Source organism: Ixodes scapularis, unplaced genomic scaffold, assembly GCF_016920785.2.
Source record: "Ixodes scapularis isolate PalLabHiFi unplaced genomic scaffold, ASM1692078v2 PGA_scaffold2__306_contigs__length_199485367, whole genome shotgun sequence".
Taxonomy (NCBI): domain Eukaryota; kingdom Metazoa; phylum Arthropoda; class Arachnida; order Ixodida; family Ixodidae; genus Ixodes; species Ixodes scapularis.
The window spans coordinates 84,604,431-84,625,756 of record NW_024609857.1 but is presented as its reverse complement, the minus strand read 5'-3'; the positions used below and the strand labels follow the sequence as shown (position 1 = coordinate 84,625,756).

At 48.9% G+C, this 21,326-nt stretch overlaps 1 protein-coding gene across 1 annotated transcript in view; it reads right to left on the bottom strand.

The window, feature by feature from the left end:
- Positions 1 to 21,326, bottom strand: part of LOC8035546 (protein regulator of cytokinesis 1-like) — a 47,271-nt gene that overhangs the window by 12,450 nt on the left and 13,495 nt on the right. Inside the window, exon 3 of the mRNA XM_042291469.1 lies at positions 5,802 to 6,032. Coding sequence (XP_042147403.1) covers positions 5,802 to 6,032 — 231 coding nt within the window. The remainder of the gene's footprint in view (positions 1 to 5,801; positions 6,033 to 21,326) is intronic.

Here is a 21,326-nt window from a genome sequence, read left to right as displayed (position 1 = left end):
AATGTGTGACGGTTACGTTTATGTCCTAAATGCCTTCTATTGGCGTGGCGACGGTGACACAATGTTTTCGCCCATACTGGAAGTGACGACAATTCAAGGTGGCGGCGCCCTTGCGGAAAAGGTCTATACTCGTATACACCTCAAAAACCGTAAAAAAAAAAAAAGAAAAAAAGAAAAAAAAAGCGTTTTTTTACTTTCGAAACGTTACTAATTTCCCCCCTTCTCGCGTTGAATTAAGATATAGGCATGTAGGTGCATCTTAAATTAGCTTCCCGTCAGTTTATCAAGACGTACACGTTTCAAAAAAAAAAAAAAAAGAAAAAACCTTGGAGGACGTTTAAGGTTCACCATTTGGAGCGGAACGCGACACATGTGCCTTGCGTGACTTAGAAGCATATCTGGCCCGCAACCGAAGGGTCAGAGGTTCGAATTCCGCCTAAAATTCTTCCAATTTTCCTTTAAGGAAAATGAATTACTTAAAAAGTAAAATTATTTGAGACATGCGGCGGCCTTTCATTTGCATTACGTGCCACGTTTTAATCACTTTAATAGACCGATCTCACCAGCTAGTTTGAGTACGCCACCGCTGCCGATGTGCATCGTGGGAGCTGTAGTCTTTCTGCACGCGCGACAACCATGCTGGAGGTTTGCGCGAGCAGACCACGAGGCAACATGAGCTGTCGCGTGAACTGGCGTCTGCCTCCTACGAACATACAGTTATGGCGGCGTCACCCATGCGTGGAACGCTTGGTGAGATCGGTCTATTATAGCGTGATGTCACGCTTCACGTGAGCCTTGTGGGTTGTTGGAAACGCACGCGTGAGGCTGTGACGTCATGAGCGTATCGACCAATCAAATTTTCGCGTCACACCACCGACGCCGGCCTTTCTGCGACACGAGCTCCTTAACGCTACCACGTTAAAATGGTCGCTTCTTTCTTTGGCAACCAAATCGTCTGAACTACTTCGCGCAGCGCATGAATCATGCGCAAAACGCAAGTTTTTCTGTTTTGTTTTTTCATGTGACAGCAAGCCATAGCGCGGAATTTTCGGCGTTATCTGAAGAAGGCCAACGCGGGCCGCAGATTGGGCACGAGTGCTGACTCAGCGTTTGACCCTCAGCCCAATCAGCCTTCGCTGATGGGGCACAAATGATCGACCGAACATTGATGCTGCACTCGTGTCGAATCTGCTTCCCGCGTTGGCCTTCGTTGGATGAAGCCGAAAATTCTGCGCTACGGCTTTGTTATCTAATATGGTGGGCTAGAAGGGCAGGTGCGGGCATCGCTTGCTTCTCCCAGCGGCCTAGAGCGGTCCCACGATTCATGCACCCTTGTCTCATCTTCGTACGTTCGGTGAGCTGGAAGCAGCGCCAGAACGGCAGGGGCCCGGTAATTCTTTGGAAATTGAGCTCTAAATAAATACGGAGCCGGCAAAAAATATTAAAACATAATAGGGGTCGTGTTCCCATCTACGGATAAAAGGCTCCAGCTGCCCATTTTTGCTATTCTTTTCTTTTTTCATATCCCTGGAGTGCGAGGTACAGCTGCTTCAAGCATACTGAATATGCTGCGCTTTATGGGCATGAATCGCGGGATAGTTCTGGCTTATGCGATAATCACACCGTGCACCTTCTAAGCAACCGAATCCAGAAGCTGTTGTGTGGACTAAAGTAACTTGATCCTAGGGAAGTAGCACCAAGCTCCCCGTATGGTTGCAATTTTGGTTCAAGGAATGAACGTTTTCTCCTGGACCTCTGCACTCTTGGTGATCCGATCTAAATTCGCTGGTGATGGATAGCTTTGATAGCGGCGTTATCTTGTCAACACACCGGCGAAACAAGCGTATATCTTCGAATACATCTTAGCGCTCAAAACACAAGGACACAAAGACAAGATTCAGACACCACAGAGCGCTACTGACAACTGATTTCATTACATGAAACCTCATCTATATACCATCTGTGTTTCTGATATCATCCCGTCACTAGCCAACACGATGCCAGGCCCCGTCATTGAGGAAGGCACTTTCCTTGTCAAGTAGATCAATTGAGGCCACGCTGACACATGCTGCCCCACCCTTCTTAATCTCATCTGCCTCGACGCCTCATCGTTTTTTCCTTGTGCCTCGCCAGAATCTTGCACTTGGGAAACAACGGCACACACATCTTCGTGCCGCCACCATATGCGGCCTCACTGCTTGGAAGCAATGAAAAATAATCTTCCTGTCTTGAAATACGCAAGAAGAGCAATATAATTCTAAGCTATCTGCGGAGATAAGCATGTTTGATAAGTTGATGATATCCAGAGTGCCAAATACACTTATATATACCTATTTTTAAATTTCTCAAACTTCAATGAGAATATGATGAATGTATAGGCCAACGCGCCGCACGGGACAGCCTTCCGTGTATAGGAGATTCGAAATAAATAACCAAAATAAGTCCTCGACAAACGCGCGTGTGAGGGGCCAATTGTTTTAGGTTTTGCTTTAGAGCAGTTACTTCTGCAGACGCTAGCACGTGTGGAGTTAAGAAGATAGAAATCATGCTTATTAATTAAGGTGTTTTCGTTTGTTAGAACTTTCCAGAGTTGCGTCGGCGTTGTTTTATTAGCTTTCTATCTTGGTGTCGGCGCTTTGGAGGGAGCGTTTGCGGGGGCAGAGCGGCCGAGAGGTGGCAGCGGTTCCCCCGCGGTCGTTAAAGGGGCACTCAAGTGGTTTTTGGGGAAGCTACTTTTTGGTGCGATGGCGTTAAGGAAGTGTCAGTGAATGAGTACCTTCAGTTTTAGAAGGCAGAACCGCCTATTAATCACGCAGGAATAAAATACGTGTGGACTCTTTTCTGTTCCTGCGCCGACCAATGAAATTATCGTATGTTTGAAAATTTTGGCGCCCTTTGCAAAGTTTCGCTAAAGAAACAATTTTCAGTTCATTTAGATATGTTGTGCATGATAATTTCACAAGACGTAAAATAGTTCTAGTTCAGAATACGCGATACTGCAATTATCGTTTCACAAACAAGGGACTACGTTTTCTCCTTGCCTTCCTCCGCAGATGTGAATTTACCATTCCCTCGCTCGGGATGCGCGGAAGCGGACGTATCTTGAACTGCAAACATGGCGTCAGTGGTGATCGTCGATGTGGATGGCGTGGTGGAAGCTCATCGTTCCGCGTAAAAGCGCTATCCTTGACTGTGAATTTTCGTCGTGTGTGGCTATGATAACCCAGCACGTACTAGAAGGGAAGATCCACCTACTCGTGCGGCGATGTCGTGGCGGCACTCGCAAGACAGCAGAAACGCCCGTGCCGTCGTGTTTGTTTACTTCGACTACAGTGGTGCTTTCTTAGCATTTGTGTCCTCGAACATCGCCCGGATCTCTTATTCGGCGCGTTTCATGCGTGTGCTCATGTTCAAGGTATTACTGGCGCGTACCGTATAAAGGACGCAAATCTTTACGCATTTTCATCACCGAAAAAAAGTGATTAGTGTTAGCAATCCTGAACGCTCGCAACGTCTATCTGATCACGAAATCATAATTCTGCGTTGCTATATCGATGCTTAGATTACATCGTCTTTTATTATCGTAGAAAAGGCGTGTGGCGATATTAGTACTATTGGCAAAGTCGTGTATTATAGTCATGATCGTCCAAGACGGCGTACTGCATCCTTTTCTGTTTTTTTTTTTCATCCACTGTACTCTGCAAGCCTACCATGAAAAAAAGATAAATAAAGCTTTAGGCTATAGAAAACTGTCTGTCTATATTTTGTTACGGCATTGAGTGGCAGTGCGTTTCCTTCTTAGAGGCGCCGCTGAAACAGCTGACGGCGGCGTAGAAGCGGTCGCCGTGCTGACGACCCGCTACGCTTGTTGCAGTGGTTGCAGGTGTAAAGCGCGAAACACATGTACGACGAAACCGTCCGATCCGACGTCCTACCGCGCAATACGACGGTCGGAGGCGAGGGTATTTAACGCTCTCCGATGCTACGAAAACCCTCTCCCCCCAAGGTCATTCCGGCAGTCCGCACGTCGGATCGGACGGTTTCGTCGTACATGTGTTTCGCGCTTGCGCGAAACACATGTACGACGAAACCGTCCGATCCGACGTCCGACCGCGCAATACGACGGTCGGAGGCGAGGGTTTTCGTAGCATCGGAGAGCGTTGAAAACCCTCGCCTCCGACCGTCGTATTGCGCGGTCGGACGTCGGATCGGACGGTTTCGTCGTACATGTGTTTCGCGCTTAAGTACGCAAGGCGCAGAGCGGTCGTTCCGGTCGCTCCGGTTGCAACGGCAAATATGTCTGAACCAGCCCTCCCCGTCCTCCCGAGGCGAAAGTCAACGTGGTGACGTCGTTTGACATCACGTACCAGAGGTTCGCTGCTATGCCTAACGTTGGTTTGGTTACGACTTGCCCCAACCGCAAATCGAAAAACGCCCGAAAAGGTCTGCGCTTCATCGCCCTCGGAACCCGAACACGACTCCGAAGCGCTGCTATCGTCCACATCGCACGTCGGAGTGGCGTTATAGGAAATTATGCCCAGGTCGGCTGTCCGCCGAAGAATGTCAACCTCTAACGGCGTCAGGTCCTCGAGCGTAGAGAACTCCGCCATGATCGAAGCTCGAATGACAAAAAAGTTTGGCCGGTGCGGCTACCTCGGGATCACTGCGCGACGGAACTTCGTCCAACGCCATTGGCCCGAGATCGTTTTGATATACGTGCGATGAACAATGAGAGTGGTTTCGTTTTCGGATGGATCCGAGGTTCGGCGGCCTTCAATTACATTTTTATTAAAGAAATAATCACCGTATGACAATTTTTTTTTGGTTTTTGGGGATACTTAGGGCGTCTAAATTCAGTTGTTATCATCAAAACACAAACTCAAAAACCACTTGAGTGCCCCCTTTAAGAAACGTTTCGGGAGTCTGCTCGGACAGATCCCTGGGACGGCCCATTCTTGGAGTTCCTTGTGGCTGTTAACCGAGTGTGCCTGTATATAGAGGGTTTCGCCGCTTAGGGTCATATTGTCGCTTTTTGCCCGGTGTAATAATTCAGCTGTTGGCGCCAGCCAGACTGCGAAAAATGCAGGGGACGACCCTACAAGGAATTTGGTTTTGGCGGTTGTAGCGCCAGGTTGACAGCTCGCCGACCATTGGGTGACAGTGTACCACGTGCGAGTGGTGGAATTTGAAGGGATTGGTCGGTCCCTGAGGGTAAAGGAGGCCCCGAGCCTACAAAATGCCGAGAGGATTCTCGTGGATGGAGATTTGGATTTTGGGATTCGATTGACAGAAACTGGGGACGGGGGTCAAGCCTCTACACGAGGCAGGATGGTCTCCCAAGTGGGGACTTGTAACTAGTGTAAATAAATGCACATAGTTCCCTACAAGCAGTGAGTCGACCCGTCACTCAGTGACGTTCGTGCCACCACGCTCCAGACCATCGGAGCGGAACCTGCCTCCCACACATCCGGGAGGACCAACAACTTAATTTGCGGCGTGTAGATTTACATTTAGAGCCTTATCCTTGATGGCGGGGAATTTTGGAATAAGTCTATTGGTGAGGAACGCTTTCACTACAATGATGCTCCATTGCGATCTTGGAGCGACTGGTTCATGACGACCTTTTCGAAGATTTGAATGGACATAAAAAGGCGATTGCCATGACAACTGAAAGAGATCACCGAATCGCCTTGCGAGGTTCGGTCGTATGCATGTTGGTATTTGTTTGTGTCCGACTAGCAAAAAGGAAGGCAATTGCGCTACTTTCCCAGAATCGAGTGACCTTAGTGACGACTACTTACCTCCACGTCCTTCAGCATCTGCACGTGTAGCCCCAGCTCGTGCAGCTCTCTCTCAGTGGGCATCTCGACGTCCAGCCGGTACGGGGGCACTGCCAAATGGGTGCAGAGGCGACGCTCCTGCCCCAACAGGTCCTTCAGCTTCCTCCGCCTGGACACCTGCAGGGCAGTCAGCTCGCGCACCTGGGCGCCCAGGAATTGTTCCGTGTCCAGGAGGGGCAGCTCCTCATCTGGCTGCATTGCGAAAGAACCAAAGTGGGACACGTGCAACCAATACGCAAAGCCAGAACCATACTCGACTTTCGTGTTTAGACAGAGCAAGGTCGACCTACTACAGAGTTATGGCGACACTGGTTGATGGTGTAGATAAGAAATTTAGCCAGCGCAGTGCGATTGCTAGCCTCTGTTCTTTAAGGCGCATTAATCAGTAGTGACACGCTACCGCACGCCGGTACAATGCTCATGCAGGACGAAACGGGAAAAGGGCGGCGATTGAAACCAGATTCCTTGGGTTACTGAGTGCGAGATTTCGTCCACCAGCTCCCAACTGCGGTGCGCTAACACACTCGGCCACCGAACCCCCTGCAATCAATGCAGACCGCAGAATAGCGCGCAGCTCAGCATCTACTCGAGATAAAAGTAGGAATTTTAAGACAGACAAACAAAAAACTAAACGCAGCTTAAAGCGTAAGTAATGTTACACAAAAACTTACACCAGCATGACACATATCTATACCGACGGAAGCATTAGAGAAAACTCGTGCATAGTAGCCTCTGTAATGCCAGACATTGGATTGTTGTTGAAGCGATGTTTATTAGAAAATCGACGTTGTTGTTAGTTACGCTCTGGGCGCACTTGTCACTGTCGATGGGGAAGGGAATTAAGGGAAAAAAGAGATAGAGGAGGAGAGAGGGGGAAGGGGGAAGAGGATTTTTTCAGAGTGTTGAGTTTCTTGCGGCTTTCGGTACAGAATCGCGACTCCTGGAACTCCCATAAACCTCTGGATGTAAGATCTCTAAGAGCCCCAGGAGCCGCAAGCAACCCAGATCTCTTGGAAGTCTTAGAGGACCTCGAGGAGTTCCGCGCTCCTCAGGAAGCTGACTTTACTCTTGAGTGCCTTGTCCGTAGTAGCTCGTGAGGCTCTTGGACGCAGGAGTTCTTCCAAGTTGGTACTAGGTAGCCCTAGGCGGGAAAAAGCATCACGGAGTTTGGTGCGCTCCTCTTCGTGATCACTGCAGTGCAGGAGGAGATGTTCGACGTCGGCCGTTTCCTCGCAGGTCTGGCATATGGGGTCAACATTGGGTCTGAAGCGACTTATCCACGCCGGGGTGAAGGCGCTTCCGGTCCGTAATCTGTGCATTACTGCGGCAGTTTGGCGGTCGAAGCCGCGCGATACCCGAGCTGGGAAGGCACCCGCCACCACTACAGGGTCCGGGTGCCGTAGGGCGATGGCTCTTCTCACAAGAAGCTTGGCGTCTGAGAAGCGGGGAACGGTTGAAAGCGGGCACGCGGGGTCCTTGTGAGCCCGCACCGCTAGAAAATCAACAACTTCATTACCTCTATTGCCACAGTGGCTTGGGAGCCATTGGAAGGCAATGTCGTTGCCTTCTTGCTGCAGCTCGACTGCATCCTGCGCGATTGAACGGGCCAGGGGCGTTGCCCGTTCGAGCCTAGATAGCAGCTCGAGGGCTGATCTTGAGTCGCTCAGGATGACCCAGCGTAAGGCCTGTATGCAGCGTGTCAGAATACCCCAGAGGGTGAGCCGTATGGCTGCTAGCTCTGCCGTGGTGGAGGATGCCTGGTGATCCAGGCGCTCACTGGTACCCACAGCTGCTGCTTCGAAGAAAGCCGCTGCTGTTGCTGTGCCTCCGGAGGGGTCCACTGATCCGTCGGTGTACACTCGGGTCCACCCATCGTACTGGGTAACTAAGTGATCTTCCGTGAGCTGCCTTGCTACGACCACTGCTACGTTCTTTTTGGACCGCAGTTCAGGGATATGAAGGCTGATCCGCAGGGGGTGGGGATCTCTGTGCAGCTCTGGGAGTGGAACGAGTGGTCCTGGTGTGCCAGCTATGCCACCAAGAATGCAGAGGTGCGCTCCTAGTCTTGATTCAGCGCGCTCGGCGATCCTCATTAGGAGTGTGATGGTCGAGTCGCAGTTGCTCATTCGAGTCAAATGACCCAGCGCCCGTTCTTGCATGATGTTCTCTACAGAGTTAATCCTGGATTCTGTGAGCGTATGTCGAGACGAGGCTGTGCGGGGAACTCCGAGGCAAATCCTGAGTGCCACGCGTTGCGCTTGTTCAAGGTTTTTGAGCTGGTGGGCACTGAGTGTTGCGAAAGGTAGGGCGTACAATGGGCGGGCCAGGATGAGCCCCCTATACAGTTGCAGCATCATGTGAGATGAGGTTCCCCAAGTAGTTCCGCCGAGCATCCGGAGGATGTTTGTATGGGTTCGCATCTTTTGAAGCACTTCCCTCAATGCTGGGCCTCAGGATAGCCTCGAGTCCAACGTGACGCCAAGATATGTGGCCGTTTTCGCCAGTTTTACTGGAGTGTCCCCAATGCGTAGTGTGGGCATGAACTTGCTTGGCCTCTTTGGAGCATAGCACAGCGCAATCGTTTTTTCGGCTGATATTGCCAAGCCCAGTTGGTGGAGACGATACACTGCATTTGTCAGGGCTCGCTGGAGAGCGCATATCATACGTTGCCTTCTGTAGCTGGGGGCAGTGGACCAGAGTGCCACGTCGTCTGCATAGACGGCCATGCTGATAGGAAACGCCGGCTCTTCTCCAACCCTTGCCGCCGCTGGGAGTGACGCGATGGCCAGAGCAAAAAGTAACGGGCTAACAACGCTCCCTTGGGGAACTCCTTGGATGATTTTCCGGGGGTTGCTCACCGCGTTGCCTGCCTTTACACACATAGTGCGTTCACGAAGAAACGCACAAATGTATTTCAGTGGACGTCCGTTTACCCCGAAACGGCGTAGAGCTGAAATGACGGCCTTGTGGGGAAGGGCATCAAAGGCTTTGCGGACGTCCAGAAAGACGGCCACCGCAGACCAACCCTGCGCTTTTGCCTCTTCCAGTGAGCTGACGATATCTCCCATTGCATCTACTGTGCTCCGATGGTGCCGGAATCCCGAAAAACAGTCCGGTAAAGCCCTTGCCCCTTCTAGGTGGTAAACAAGACGGCGTAGCACCATACGTTCCATCACTTTCCCGAGGCATGATGTCAAGGAGATAGGCCTGTATGAGCTTAGCTGGTCTTGGGGCTTGCCGGGTTTCAGAAGTGGTATCGTTGTTGCTACCCTCCAGGCGTCTGGCAGCTCAGCTGTCCTCCAAACTTTGTTGATGAGAGCTAGCATTGCTGGGAGTGCCGACTCGTTGACGTTTCTCAGGGCCTGGTTGGTGACTCCATCCGGGCCTGGTGACGCGCGGTGTCTGGGAAGGGAATCAAGGACGTACTGCAGCTCATGCAGAGTAAAGTCGGTGTCCGGTTGTTGCATCAGAGGTGCCGTGGGATGACGGAACTTGTCCCAATTTTCGGGGGGCGGTCCCACTGTCGGTACCAGCGGAACTTTAGTGAAAGTATCCGCGAGGAGTTCTACCATGTCTGTTGGTCGGAGGTTCATGGCCACGGCCATTCCAAGGACTGGGTTTCGGGGAATCGGGCGGCCCGCTAGTGTTCTCGACATCCTCCAAGCCCGGCTTCCTCCGGATGGCCTGTCTAGAGTACTACACTTGAGACGCCATTGTCGGCGCGCCAGTTTCTTTCCGTGTTTCCTGAACCTGGCATCCAGTCGCCTATAGGCCAGGATATCCTCCGGTTTTCCGGTGACCCATGACTTTCGCTGGGCTCGCCGTCTTCTCGCTCGGAGTTTAAGCCATTCGAGGTCAGGGTTAGGACGTGTTAATGGCACGCTGACTTCACGGGTGGCTTCTTTGAGGACGCGCGACAGTGTTTCTGAATTGAAGGGAAATCCCCCCTCTAGTGCTTCTCCAAGCAGTGTCCTGTAGTGGTCCCAGTCGACTACCTGGCAAGTCCTAAGGGGGACTTTCGGCGGTCTTCCAATGACAATTGGAAGGTGATCACTCCCCCAGCTGTCCGCCTGAGGGGTTGCACTGAGCCTCAGGGACCAAGTTGTGAAGGTGAGATCAATCACGCTTCCCGTCACTCCAGGCCGGATAAACGTCTGGCTCCCACTTGTTATGTTCCTTAGGTCAAGTGCTTCAATTGTTGCCAGTAGCTCCCGTCCCCGTGGGGAGTCTTGCTTGTCTCCCCAAGACTGCGAGTGCGCATTGAAGTCTCCGGCTACTATAAGGTCTCCCTTGGATCGGACTCGAATGTCCGCAAGTACATGGGTGTCCCAGGGTGCGTTAGGGGCCACGTATGCCGAGACGATGGTGAGTGGACGTCTTCTCCATTCTACCGTCACCGCCACAAACTCCGCACTCTCAGTGCATAAATCATTGAGGTCCACCTCACTTTGTGGCAACTCTCGACGTACTAGTAGCGCTGCCCGCGGAAACCCTCTTGCCACATGTGTTTTGCTGGCGTACACTACATGATCCGCAATGCGCATGTCGCCGGCTGACATTCTTGGTTCTTGGAGAGCTACTGCATTGTAGGCGTTGTCCAATAGGTGTTTGCGGAGCTCAGGCAGTCGCGTTCTCAATCCGTTACAGTTCCATTGAAAAACCGAGCAGGAGAGGGGTTGAAGATGCTTGGTGGTCCTCTTATTAATGTCTCCCATCGTGGATGAGTTGGTGTGGGCAGGCGAATGGTGGAAAATTGCTGTCCTGCAGCATTGATATCTGTGATTCATACTGGTGTATGAAGTGTTTGTGCCTTAAATTATCTGATGAGAGCGTTTTACGAAGCGTATACCATATAAATTTGTAGAGGGCATGTGATGAACAGGGTTCGTTCCACTCTATTGCAACAGACTCAGTTTCAATATGATCTGGCTCATCTGTTCGATGCCATTTAGCTTTCGAGTTACAGTGAAGAAAATATCTGTACTGACAAGTAAGGCTTTCTTGGAAACGCTCTAGCATAGCATTGCAATAATGGGTTCTAATGTGAGGACGGCTTTGATCACTTGATGAAGTGTTGATGTCTGTGACGTTGTGGCCAGTATCTTGCGAAGAGCAGTGAACATAAGTGGGATTATGGCTTTAAACACAGAGTCAGTCTTTGTTCCACTTTCTTGGTTGGGTCCCGTCATGTGCACGTTGGAGGTCTTATGTGAAGTGATGTTTTTGATGTGTGGTTTGTCCCAAAACGAAGGTTTCCTAGAAACTGGCACTGTAGTGGTTGCGGTACATTTAGCGGTGACCAGATTTACAGGCGTGCTCTCTACGTCTTCGAGAGGGGGGAAGTCTTGAGCAGTCAGAGGCAGAGTAGTGTTAGCGGAGGCGCTAGATTCTTGTATGTTGTTTGAATCCGTTGTTTTGTTTGCCTGTCTTTTTGCATGCACAGCACTTTTTGCCTCACGAAATGTGGTGTTGTGCTCTAACTTGTACCTCGCTACTTCTGCCTCCCTTGCCCTCACTGGGCACTCAGGTGCGTTGGAGGCGTGATTTCCGTGACAGTTGACGCAGCAGGGGTTGGCTTCGCACTTGTCTTTGTGGCATTGTCCACACCGAGAACATAACTGGGTTTCTTCTGCGCAGGCAGCTGCGATGTGGCCGAATTTGTGACACCTGTAGCACTGCAAGGGCGTGCTCGGTAGGGAATTACTTCCGTTCTTACAAGACCGACATTGACATGTTGAGGAGCTACTTTTGTTGCGAACGACACTCGCACGACGAGTGATGTCTTGCCAAGGCGCTTCACTTCCGTTATGCAGGCGGTTGACTGTAATCGCGTTTTTATGTCGGTCTCTGCGCAGTCAGGGTCGATGTCTCGAAGGACGCCATAGCAATTTGTGCGGTCGCTAGGTAGAAAAGCACGCACCGGCAGTGCGCATAGCTTGGTTAGCTTCAGGAGTTCGGCTTTGAGGGCGGGCTTTTTAACGTCAACCGAAACAATATTACGAGCTTTGTTGATACGAACTACACTAACCATGTCTGGTGCGACGTTGTTCAGGTAGTCAGTCAGTTTAAATTTGCTGAGCGATGCAACCTTGCTGGCGTCAGTTGGCATGTACAGTACGGTGAATCCGACTTGTAGGTTGTTTTTTTCTTTAGAATGGGATGCTGAGCTCTGACTTGTCTTTTGTCTTTTCTTGCCATGAACGACCTCGTAGTCACCGTCGTCCGAGTGCAACTCGTCGTTAGTAGACACGATTGTCGATGAGGAACTGCTCATTGTTTCAGCAGTGCGGTGTATGGGCGGAATCTCATAGCCGTCTTTGATGATCGTCGATGTGCTTGCCTGAGCTTCATCCATGTCGATGGACATGAGAGCGTTCGATGACTCGATGTCCGAAGTCATATTTGTTGATGTCCTGGCCTCCCTTCAGGAGGTCCTTTGCGCACGAAGATCCTATGTCGTTCTGGTAGTTGCTAACCACCGAATGTACTGTTTAAACACGCTATTTATCGGCTACGTAAGGAAAATTCAGAGACACGAAAAGGGTTACCAGCAGCAGTGTCGTCGTCGTCTTCTTCCCCCAGACATTGGACTTCACAAAAAAGGACGCATTGATGTCTGCCTCGACTCTACCAATGCACTGCTCGCAGCCATTTGGCTAGCCATCTTGCACAGATTGTAATACAAGAATTCACCCAAAATCGCCATCTTCACAGGCTCTCGTGGTGCTTTATTACAACTCATCTATTTTGAAAAGTCCTGTCCACCGCCCGACTCAACTACACAGCTGAGAAGACGTGCCTCACATGAGGGAACGACTACACAATTCCGATGGATTCCATCGCATATGAGCATACCTGGAAATAAGAGCAAATTCGCTGGTAAAGGAAGTCCACTTGTGTTCTCACCACACCATGTGCGCTCATCCAGACAACGCAGCAATATCTATAATTTCAACAACAATCAGAAGCACATACCCATATTTTGAATTCAACAGAGTACAAATCCCTTTTCTAATTGCACGACAAAATTTTCTCCAGAAACCAACAAGCCCTTTTACACCGGTTACGAGCCAACTGCTCGTCTACTAACAAGCGACTCTATCTGATGAGGAAACTGAAATCGCCACAATGCGAATCATGCGAAACGACCGAAAATAGGCAACGCACCATATGGGACTAGGTGACCACCCGTACCGCGACTCGCGGGACTGTCCCGCACTGAGGGCTCGTGTCCCGCGTCCCGCGAGAAATTCCCGAATCTTCAAAAAGTCCCGCATTTTACACTGTCGTAAAATTCACTTTGCAACTCATGGTTCTGCCGAACAACGGGGCACGGAGAAGCGCGGAGTTTGTTGGTAATCGTGTGAATCGGAATGGTACGCCATTTTCTATACAAGCATTGCGGGAAGCGACCGTCGATCGTTCTTGCGGGAGAACCGGCGCGCACGCGGCGTTGTGACTCTCCCATTGGTGGCAAAATATTGCAAGAGAAAATTGTTCGCCAAAAATTGAAATACAAATTATTGTAATTATTTTCGAATCGCTGTGTCAATGCGAAAGGGTTGCTGTGGAATTTTTTTTTTTTTTTAGTGAAGACAGCCATACAAGGCAAAAAGTCTGCAACTCAGAATGGTCGAAAAAGAACATAATGTTAAATTTTGTGTAGGACCACGTCGATAAAAGTAGTGTTGACAGGAAACAATAAGCCGAAGATTTATTGTTTCTTATTTCCATTTTGATGCATTGATTTCTGCTGCAGTCGATTTTTACGTTTTCAACTACGACACATTTTGTAACATGTTGACTCCGTAAGTGTTACGTCATGGGTCCAAACAAACCGTTGCTAGGGTCGTTGTTATGGACAAATACATGTGGCTAGGATTCGCTACGAAAACCTGACCGTTTAAAAATTTAGGAGTAGGATTTAAACTTCTAAAAATACCAGATATAGAAAGCTTGAATGTCATATATGTTTCGACAGAAGCGTGCCGGTAACCGTTTGTTTCTGAAATATTTTCGACTGCAACTTCGGGTCCTCAAGATGCCTGCAGCAGACGACGAATGCAAGCAGAATGCCGTCTGCCACACGCCCGCCGGCCAAGCAAGCCGGCGCCGGCGTCTGAATCGGGTGAATAAAGACGATATTCTGATATTGCATTTGCTTGAAACATAACGAGTTTCAGACACTTATAAGAATTCATAGTGGGGTGCGGTGCAAAATATGGTTTATTGAAAGTCCGGGCGTCGATTGAGATGATCGTCTGCTAAAAGATCGCAATGCAACCGTTCGCGAGAAAAGCACTCCAGGCGATCGGTAGAGATCCCAAATTTTTTTTGCGGACTCCCGCTATGGAAGGGTGCTTCGTATCTGGTTGTAACCATCGCGTGGAGAAAGATTCTTGTAGTTTCTTCAGATTTCCGCGAAATCCCAAAACGCGAAAGAACTGGATAAAAAACATAAGGTGAGTTTATTACAGATTGTACTCTCATCGCGGGTTCGATGGAGATCTTTACCGAAAGAGCACATCCACTAAATTTAATGTATAAAAAAAAAAAAAAAGCGAAATTGCAATAGAATTGAAATGTTTTAATAACCTGACAACCTCAATAATAATAATATTAATAATAATAATAATAATAATAATAATAATAACAAACGACTTACCTCGACGGCGTACGATTTGTTTCTCATGCTGGCCTGCACCACGCCGGTAACGCACTTCAGGTCGTCGTCGTAACTGACCTGCATGACGTGGTTTGATCTTACGGAATTCGCGCCCCTCTAAACTAAGCTGGGTTCTTCACAGAAAAAAAAAAAAAAAAAACGCACATTGCGGAGGCCTCTGCGGCCATGGCGATGCACTTGCTTGTGTTGCTCGTTTACTGACGCAATTCAGTGAAGACGCCCGCTGCAACGGAGGCCAGCAAATCTATCGTGTCGTCTGCTACTAAAGCAAAGCGGAGTGGAATACTTCAGAAATGGCTTTCATCGTTGCAATACGACGCTGAGATGACAAGAACATCTTCATAATTAGATATCAAGAAGTTAGGTTGCTTACGAAAAATTATTTACGTACTTATAAGCGAAAATCTAACCTCGTGTGGAGTCTCCATGCATTAGTCCATAGCAACGTCCCTAGCAACGGTTTGTTCGGACCCAGACGCCATGTTGTGACGTCATCACTTACGGGGTCAATTTAGCATAAATATATATCACTGGGAGTGAACATTGTTTGAACTTAATTGCTGCTATACAGTTTGCAGGTGTGTAAATAGCACAGGATATTAAATTTGTTAATAGAGTCTTGGTTAATGCTAGTTAATAAATTTATAGAAATGTATTAAATAAATTAATAAAAAGCCTAGCTGTGGTCGGTCTGCCACGATTGGTCGAATGCTGACTACGACGTCAGCAAAAGATTTCTCATCGACTGAAATAAGAGAAATGTAAGAACTTGAATTTTGACGGCGTTGGCATGCAGTGTTGCTTTGGGATCGCAATGATTTAGTTCCAGGCTTCCTTTCCTTTCAACGCTTCTCTCTCTCTCTCTCGCAATGATTTCAAGCTTCCATCATGCCAACTACAAACACCATCGAACTTGGTGTTCGCATGGTAATAGGAAGTTTTAGCAAGTCGTTTCCACGCGAACGGTTTGTCCTCGAACGCATCGGCGACGCCACTGAGCATGCGCGAGTCATTCGGGGCGTCGGGAGCCTCTTCTCGTTCGTTTCTCCAATTCCGGCCGCTGGAGTCGTCACCGCAACGCAGCCAGCACCGTTAACGACTCGGGTGAAAAAAAAGATAGCGGGCGGTTCGGCGACTGACTTCGCCGACCCAGTCGAGCGTTAGGCTTAGGACAGCGGGATTCCTGTTACTCTGCTTCATTCGAGAGTCTGAACCAAATAAAATGGGGGTTTTACGTGCCAAACCTACGACGGGCATCTGGCACGCCCCAGCGGAGGACTGAGGATTAATTTCGACCACCTGGGAATCTTTTGACGTGCAACCGAAAGCTCGGTTACACGGCCCCTTCTCGCAATAAGCCTCCGTCATATTGCGGGCACCTCGGTCGGGATTTGAACCCGCCACCTGGGGATCCGTAGGCCGGCGCTCTCGCCTCGGAGCCACGGAGGCGGCTTCTGAACCAAATCATTTCGAGGACTGCTCACCATGGTAAGCGATCGTGAATGCTGTAAATTGCGCATGCTAGTAAATTTTTGCGATCTGCGGGCACACTAGCTGCCGTGGCGACCACGAGCAGACGAAATAATTTGGTTCGATGGCACCCAACGTGAACGATCGTTCAAGTTTAAGATGACGGAGACACACCACATACTTTTACGCTCGTTCAGATGCTTTTTACTCTATCTAGCTTCGCAGTTCTTGAAATTCCGACCGGCAAATGTTACGTCGGCCGTCTTGTTCACATCAGGCGTACCCCGGAAACACGAGCCGCCACGGACTTACACGTTGCAGAATGTTTCACATGTTTACTGGAAGAAGGCGCCACCGTTAAACACTATCATCATCATCGTTTACAACGTTGCGACAGTCCCACGATTCGCTAAAATATGTCAGATTTCACGTACGGTTTCTCGAAACGGACCAGCTGCACCGTTCGTAATTTCGGAACCGTGTGCTCGAAAAACGACTCGCTAAAACTCCCTGTAGCCTCCGAGCTACAAGACAACAGGAACGACAGCGAGAGCGGTGTGTTTCGGTGCCACGCGATTCGTGACGGGTGCCACGAGGGACTGAGATTCGGGGTGACGTGGTGCACGGACGATCTACGATGGCCGGCTTCTGCATTGCAACTAACAACCGTTGATAAATATTGTAAATATAAATGTAGTTACATAAACCAAGCTTGCTACATTTCTGGTAATCCGGACGTGATGAAGAAATGACGTCCCTCTAGGAAATGTCGGAAAGGCTTTACAGCCAAGTAGGTAGCCAGCAATTCTCTACCAAAAGTGCTGTAGCGTTTTTAGGCGAAACCGCGTGATGGGTGCAAGGGTCCGACGATGTCCACGTGCACCTGCTCGAAAACAACGGCCGAGACGGTCGCCAGAGCTTTTCTATTTACCTGGGTAAGCCGTTTCGGAGTACCTTCCACGGTGACGACCGATCGAGGACGCCAAGTTGAGTCCGCTCTATTTCGTCAACTCACGTCCCTTCTCGACTGCTCCCGTACGCGCACAACAGCTTACCATCCTGCAGCAAATGGCCTCGTGGAACGCCTCCATAGGCAGCTAAAATCAGCACTTGGCACGCAGTCGTCTCCCGATGCTTGTGTCGACAACTTGCCCATTGTGCTGCTTGGGTTGCGTTCAACGCTCAAACCTGACCTAGGGAGTACGGTGGCTGAGCTCGTCTAAGGTGCTCCGCTACGCCTGCCCGCGGACATGATCGAGCCGCCTACCATACCAGACAGCGTGGATCCCCCATCCTACGTCCACAAGTTAAGGCAAGCAATGTCAACGCTTCGCCCAGTTCCATCACGCCAACAAACGCAACCGAAGGTTTTCCAACATCCTGCACTGACTGAGGCTACACACGTTTTGATCAGGATCAGGACGCACCACGGAAGCCTCTGCAAAACCTGTGCGATGGACCATTTCCTGTCCTGGAAAAATCACCAAAATACTATACCCTGTTGCCTCGAGGTAAACGCGAAACTGTCACAATCGACAAACTCAAACCGGCTTTCTTCTCTCCCTTCGATTCACCAACGTCCAAGCATCAGGATAACACACCAATACCCACAGAGCACCGAACAAACTCCACTCAAGTGGCCACAGCCAGTTGTCCAAGAGGGGGCACCTGTAGCCCCCGAGCTACAAGGACAACAGGAACGACAGCGAGAGCGGTGTTTCAGCGCCACGCGATTCGTGACGGGTGCCACGAGGGACTGAGATTCGGGGTGACGTGGTGCACGGACGTTCTACGATGGCCGGCTTCTGCACTGCAACTAACAACCATTTGTAAATGTTGTAAATATAAATGTAGTTACCTAAACCAAGCTCGCTACAACGCCACGAGAGGGAACCATAGGAAAGAGTGACCAAAACATCTCGGTGCTTATACTACAGCGCCCCAGAAGGTGGGTAGCAGTGTTGCGGAGTTGCCACTCCGGAGTTGGAATGATTCCCGGAATCATTCCGCGTTTTCACGACCCCGGAATGGAATGGGAATGGAATGGCGGCAATGTTGAGTGGAATGGAATGGGAATGGAATTAGGTGCCTTTTGCCCGGAATGGAGTGGGAATGAAACGGGAACGGTTCTTCTTTTTTTTTTTTTTTAGTGCTTACGGTTAGTTAAACCGAGCCAGTCAGTGAGTCAGTTGCTCAGAAATAAAATGAGCGGGAAACTGCTAGCCCGCGAGGAGCCCTAACAGACTTATACGCCAACAAAATGCAATACGAAAAACAACCGTCAAAGCAAAGAGCAAAGGGGGAAAGGGGTAACATGGCGCCTTTCACGGACGCGCAGGCGTCGGGCTTCGATGGCGTTACACGAAAGCGAAACAAGAACCCGAGCACCAAGCAAAAGAAAAGGGAGCGGAAAAGAAAGAAACCGCCATGCACAACTCCTCATCGTACTTCTTGTCATGCTTTTTTTGTTGTTGTTGCGACGGTTTGTAGAATGCAAGCGCGCGCACAGGCTGAGATCTGGGAGCGGAAGCGACTCATAACTCGCAGAGCTCTGATAACTCGTTGACTCGGGCGCCGTCGAAAGATGATCAGGTATTATTTTCTTATAGTTCGAGGCGCGTTGTTTAGCAGGCAGCCAACCCTGCTGCCTTCCATGTTCATTCGTGCGCACTCCTTTGAAGTGCGAGATGTGGGTTTGCTTCGGCATTAAAACAAAGCGAGATTCACTTCCCTCTTCTCCTCTTGGGCTTTGCTCCGAGGCTTGCTTTTTGTACTGCATTTGTAGTGTAGGTCCGCCTATTACTTGGTCTTTGTTCCGATGCTTGTTTTCTGTGTTATATGTTTTAGTGGATTGGGGTTACAAGTAAGCTAGCGGATTCCCGCTCATTTCCTTTGACTTTAGTCTCCGCATACTTCGTTTCACCTTGCGATGATCCGCTGCGGACGCTACGAGTCCCCCCAGGCAATCCAGAACCGTGAGCGGGACTGCAGGTTCATGAGACACTAAGAAAGCACTGGATTGGTTTCTATGGCTCTCGTGCTGTCTGTTGAGGTCCATCGTAAGGTGAAGTACACTATCGTCACCGCTCTTGGTGTGACCGAACTGACTAGACCTGCAGAAAGACCGTCCCGCTCCAGACGAAGCGCGACCGTTGCTTTGAAGGCAACTGAGGAGAGCTGGGTGCTAGCTGCCACTGAGGTTTTGGCTTCCGCGCGTCTCGGCTGTCCGGTCTGCATTCGTGCTCCTTGTCCTGGACCCTATTTGAGGTAGTGAGAAGTCAGTTGGACGGTGTTGATGAGGAAACACGGGGAATGTCAATTCGAACGGTGCGGAATTACCCCGTTAATTGTATCTTGATGTGAAGAGCTCTGTCAACGCTGACTTCCCGACCCGTCGCCACTACGCGAACAACCGACACCGGTGTAGAAGAATGAATCGCTTGGTACCGTCTGCTGCCTGCATCCGCCACTCGATCAGCGCAAAGAGGAACATCGCAATTCGGACGAGAAGACAATATATATACATCTATCATGGCATCGTAGAAGAAATTTTTCTACATTAGTCGCGAAGAAAATAAACAAGCTGCAAGCTGAAAGTTCGCGTATAGAAAAAAAGTCGGCGTATATCATCGAACTTTATTCGCCATCTGAAGAGGAAATACGAGAATAAGTATGCGAAGGGTGGAAAAGGGGAGGCGAACCAGCCAAAAATTTAATTGAATATGATAAGAAATATCGAGATTCGTAAAGCAAGCGTGAACTTATGCGTTTTAAAACAGGTTTCGTGACATGGGCTATACGGTCCCTCGTGCTGCGCCGCAGAGGTTGCATTTTGTCAGAGGATGTGTTCTGCCGCTGTGCATGGAGTCGCTTCGAGCAGTGTACTAGCCGTGTTGCTGTGTTTGAAGAATACAGTAGGGTCAGGGGTCAGGTGACCGGGGTCAGGTGATGCAAGGCAGGTGCTTGATTGGTCCGGCGAGCGCGTAACTCCCACAGCACTGTCACGTCAAGTGTCAACAAAGATTGTTTTTATTATAGGGCTTGCGGCGTTGAGCGCCTAGGTATGTATTTTTTATTTTTTTTTTCTTCATTATGCGCCAAGCTAGGCTTGGGCGGCACGGTGTATTTTCGAGAGGGCATAAATGTCACCAACAAATGACGGCGAATCATATGTACTGACGCAAAAGTATCGATAGTGCTATCAATACTATCAATAGTGGAAGCTAAATTTAACCATCGATAGTGAAAAAGACTATCGATAGTGCTCTCGATAATCGACTATCGCAAAACTATCTATAATCGACTATCGAAAAACTATCGATAGTCGACTATCGTAAAACTCAGTAGAATAATATCAATTTTCGACTATCGTGAAATTGTTCATAGTCAAACATCGAGAAACTATCGATATCCAAATATCGTAATGCTATCGATGGGGTTTTATTAGGTCACGGACGAAGAACCTCCTTGAAACGTCGTGTAGCTCGGAGAACAACTCGACTCCAATTAGTGACTTCCGCATAATTATCGAGGAACAATCTAAAACTTATATGAAAACATTCACAAAATGGTAGAAATTATCTTTAGGAACTATACTGATAATAAACTATTAAAATATATATTGTGTACTATTCAAAAGTTATGAATAAAATATATCAACCTGATAGGGTGTCGAAGTTCTTTTTTGCTCTTTTGGACTGCTCTCCGGGTTGTGCCCCGAGTTTTTTTATAAGCTCAATCAGAGAAATGGGTATCCCTGTCGCCCCTGACAAGAAAACTCTATATGTGTTGCATAAATCCGTAACTCTGCTGGAACATAATGTTAGCAATGGTGATCGAATGCTCAAGCATGGGGACATGACTTAACCCGGATGAAAAATTTAATTGTGGCGTTTTTTCGAAACAAACAGGTTGCGGGAAAGAAAGAAAACAATCGCAGTTCGGATCCACTAGCCTTTTTCAACTAAAATAATGCCTCATGGCCAACAATATTGTAAGGTTATCACAATAAATTTTGTTTTTATCATTTATTATTGATCTAGTTAAGGTTATGCTTTCAAAGTTATTGTATTTGAAGAATGGAAAAACTAAAAGCATCTGCAACTATGATTTATTGGGCGGTTCTCATTTGAACCCGTTTTCATTTCTACCTTCTCGTTTTTACCTTCTCATTTCAACCCAGCGCAAAACAACTTTCGCGTTTCTCCCTTTCTCATTTAAACAGTTCTCAAAACAAACTTTCGGGTTTTGACCCTTCTCAAAACGACTTTTCTCATTTTAACCTTTCTCATTTCAAATTTTCTCAAAACATTATTTCTGGTTTTGACCAT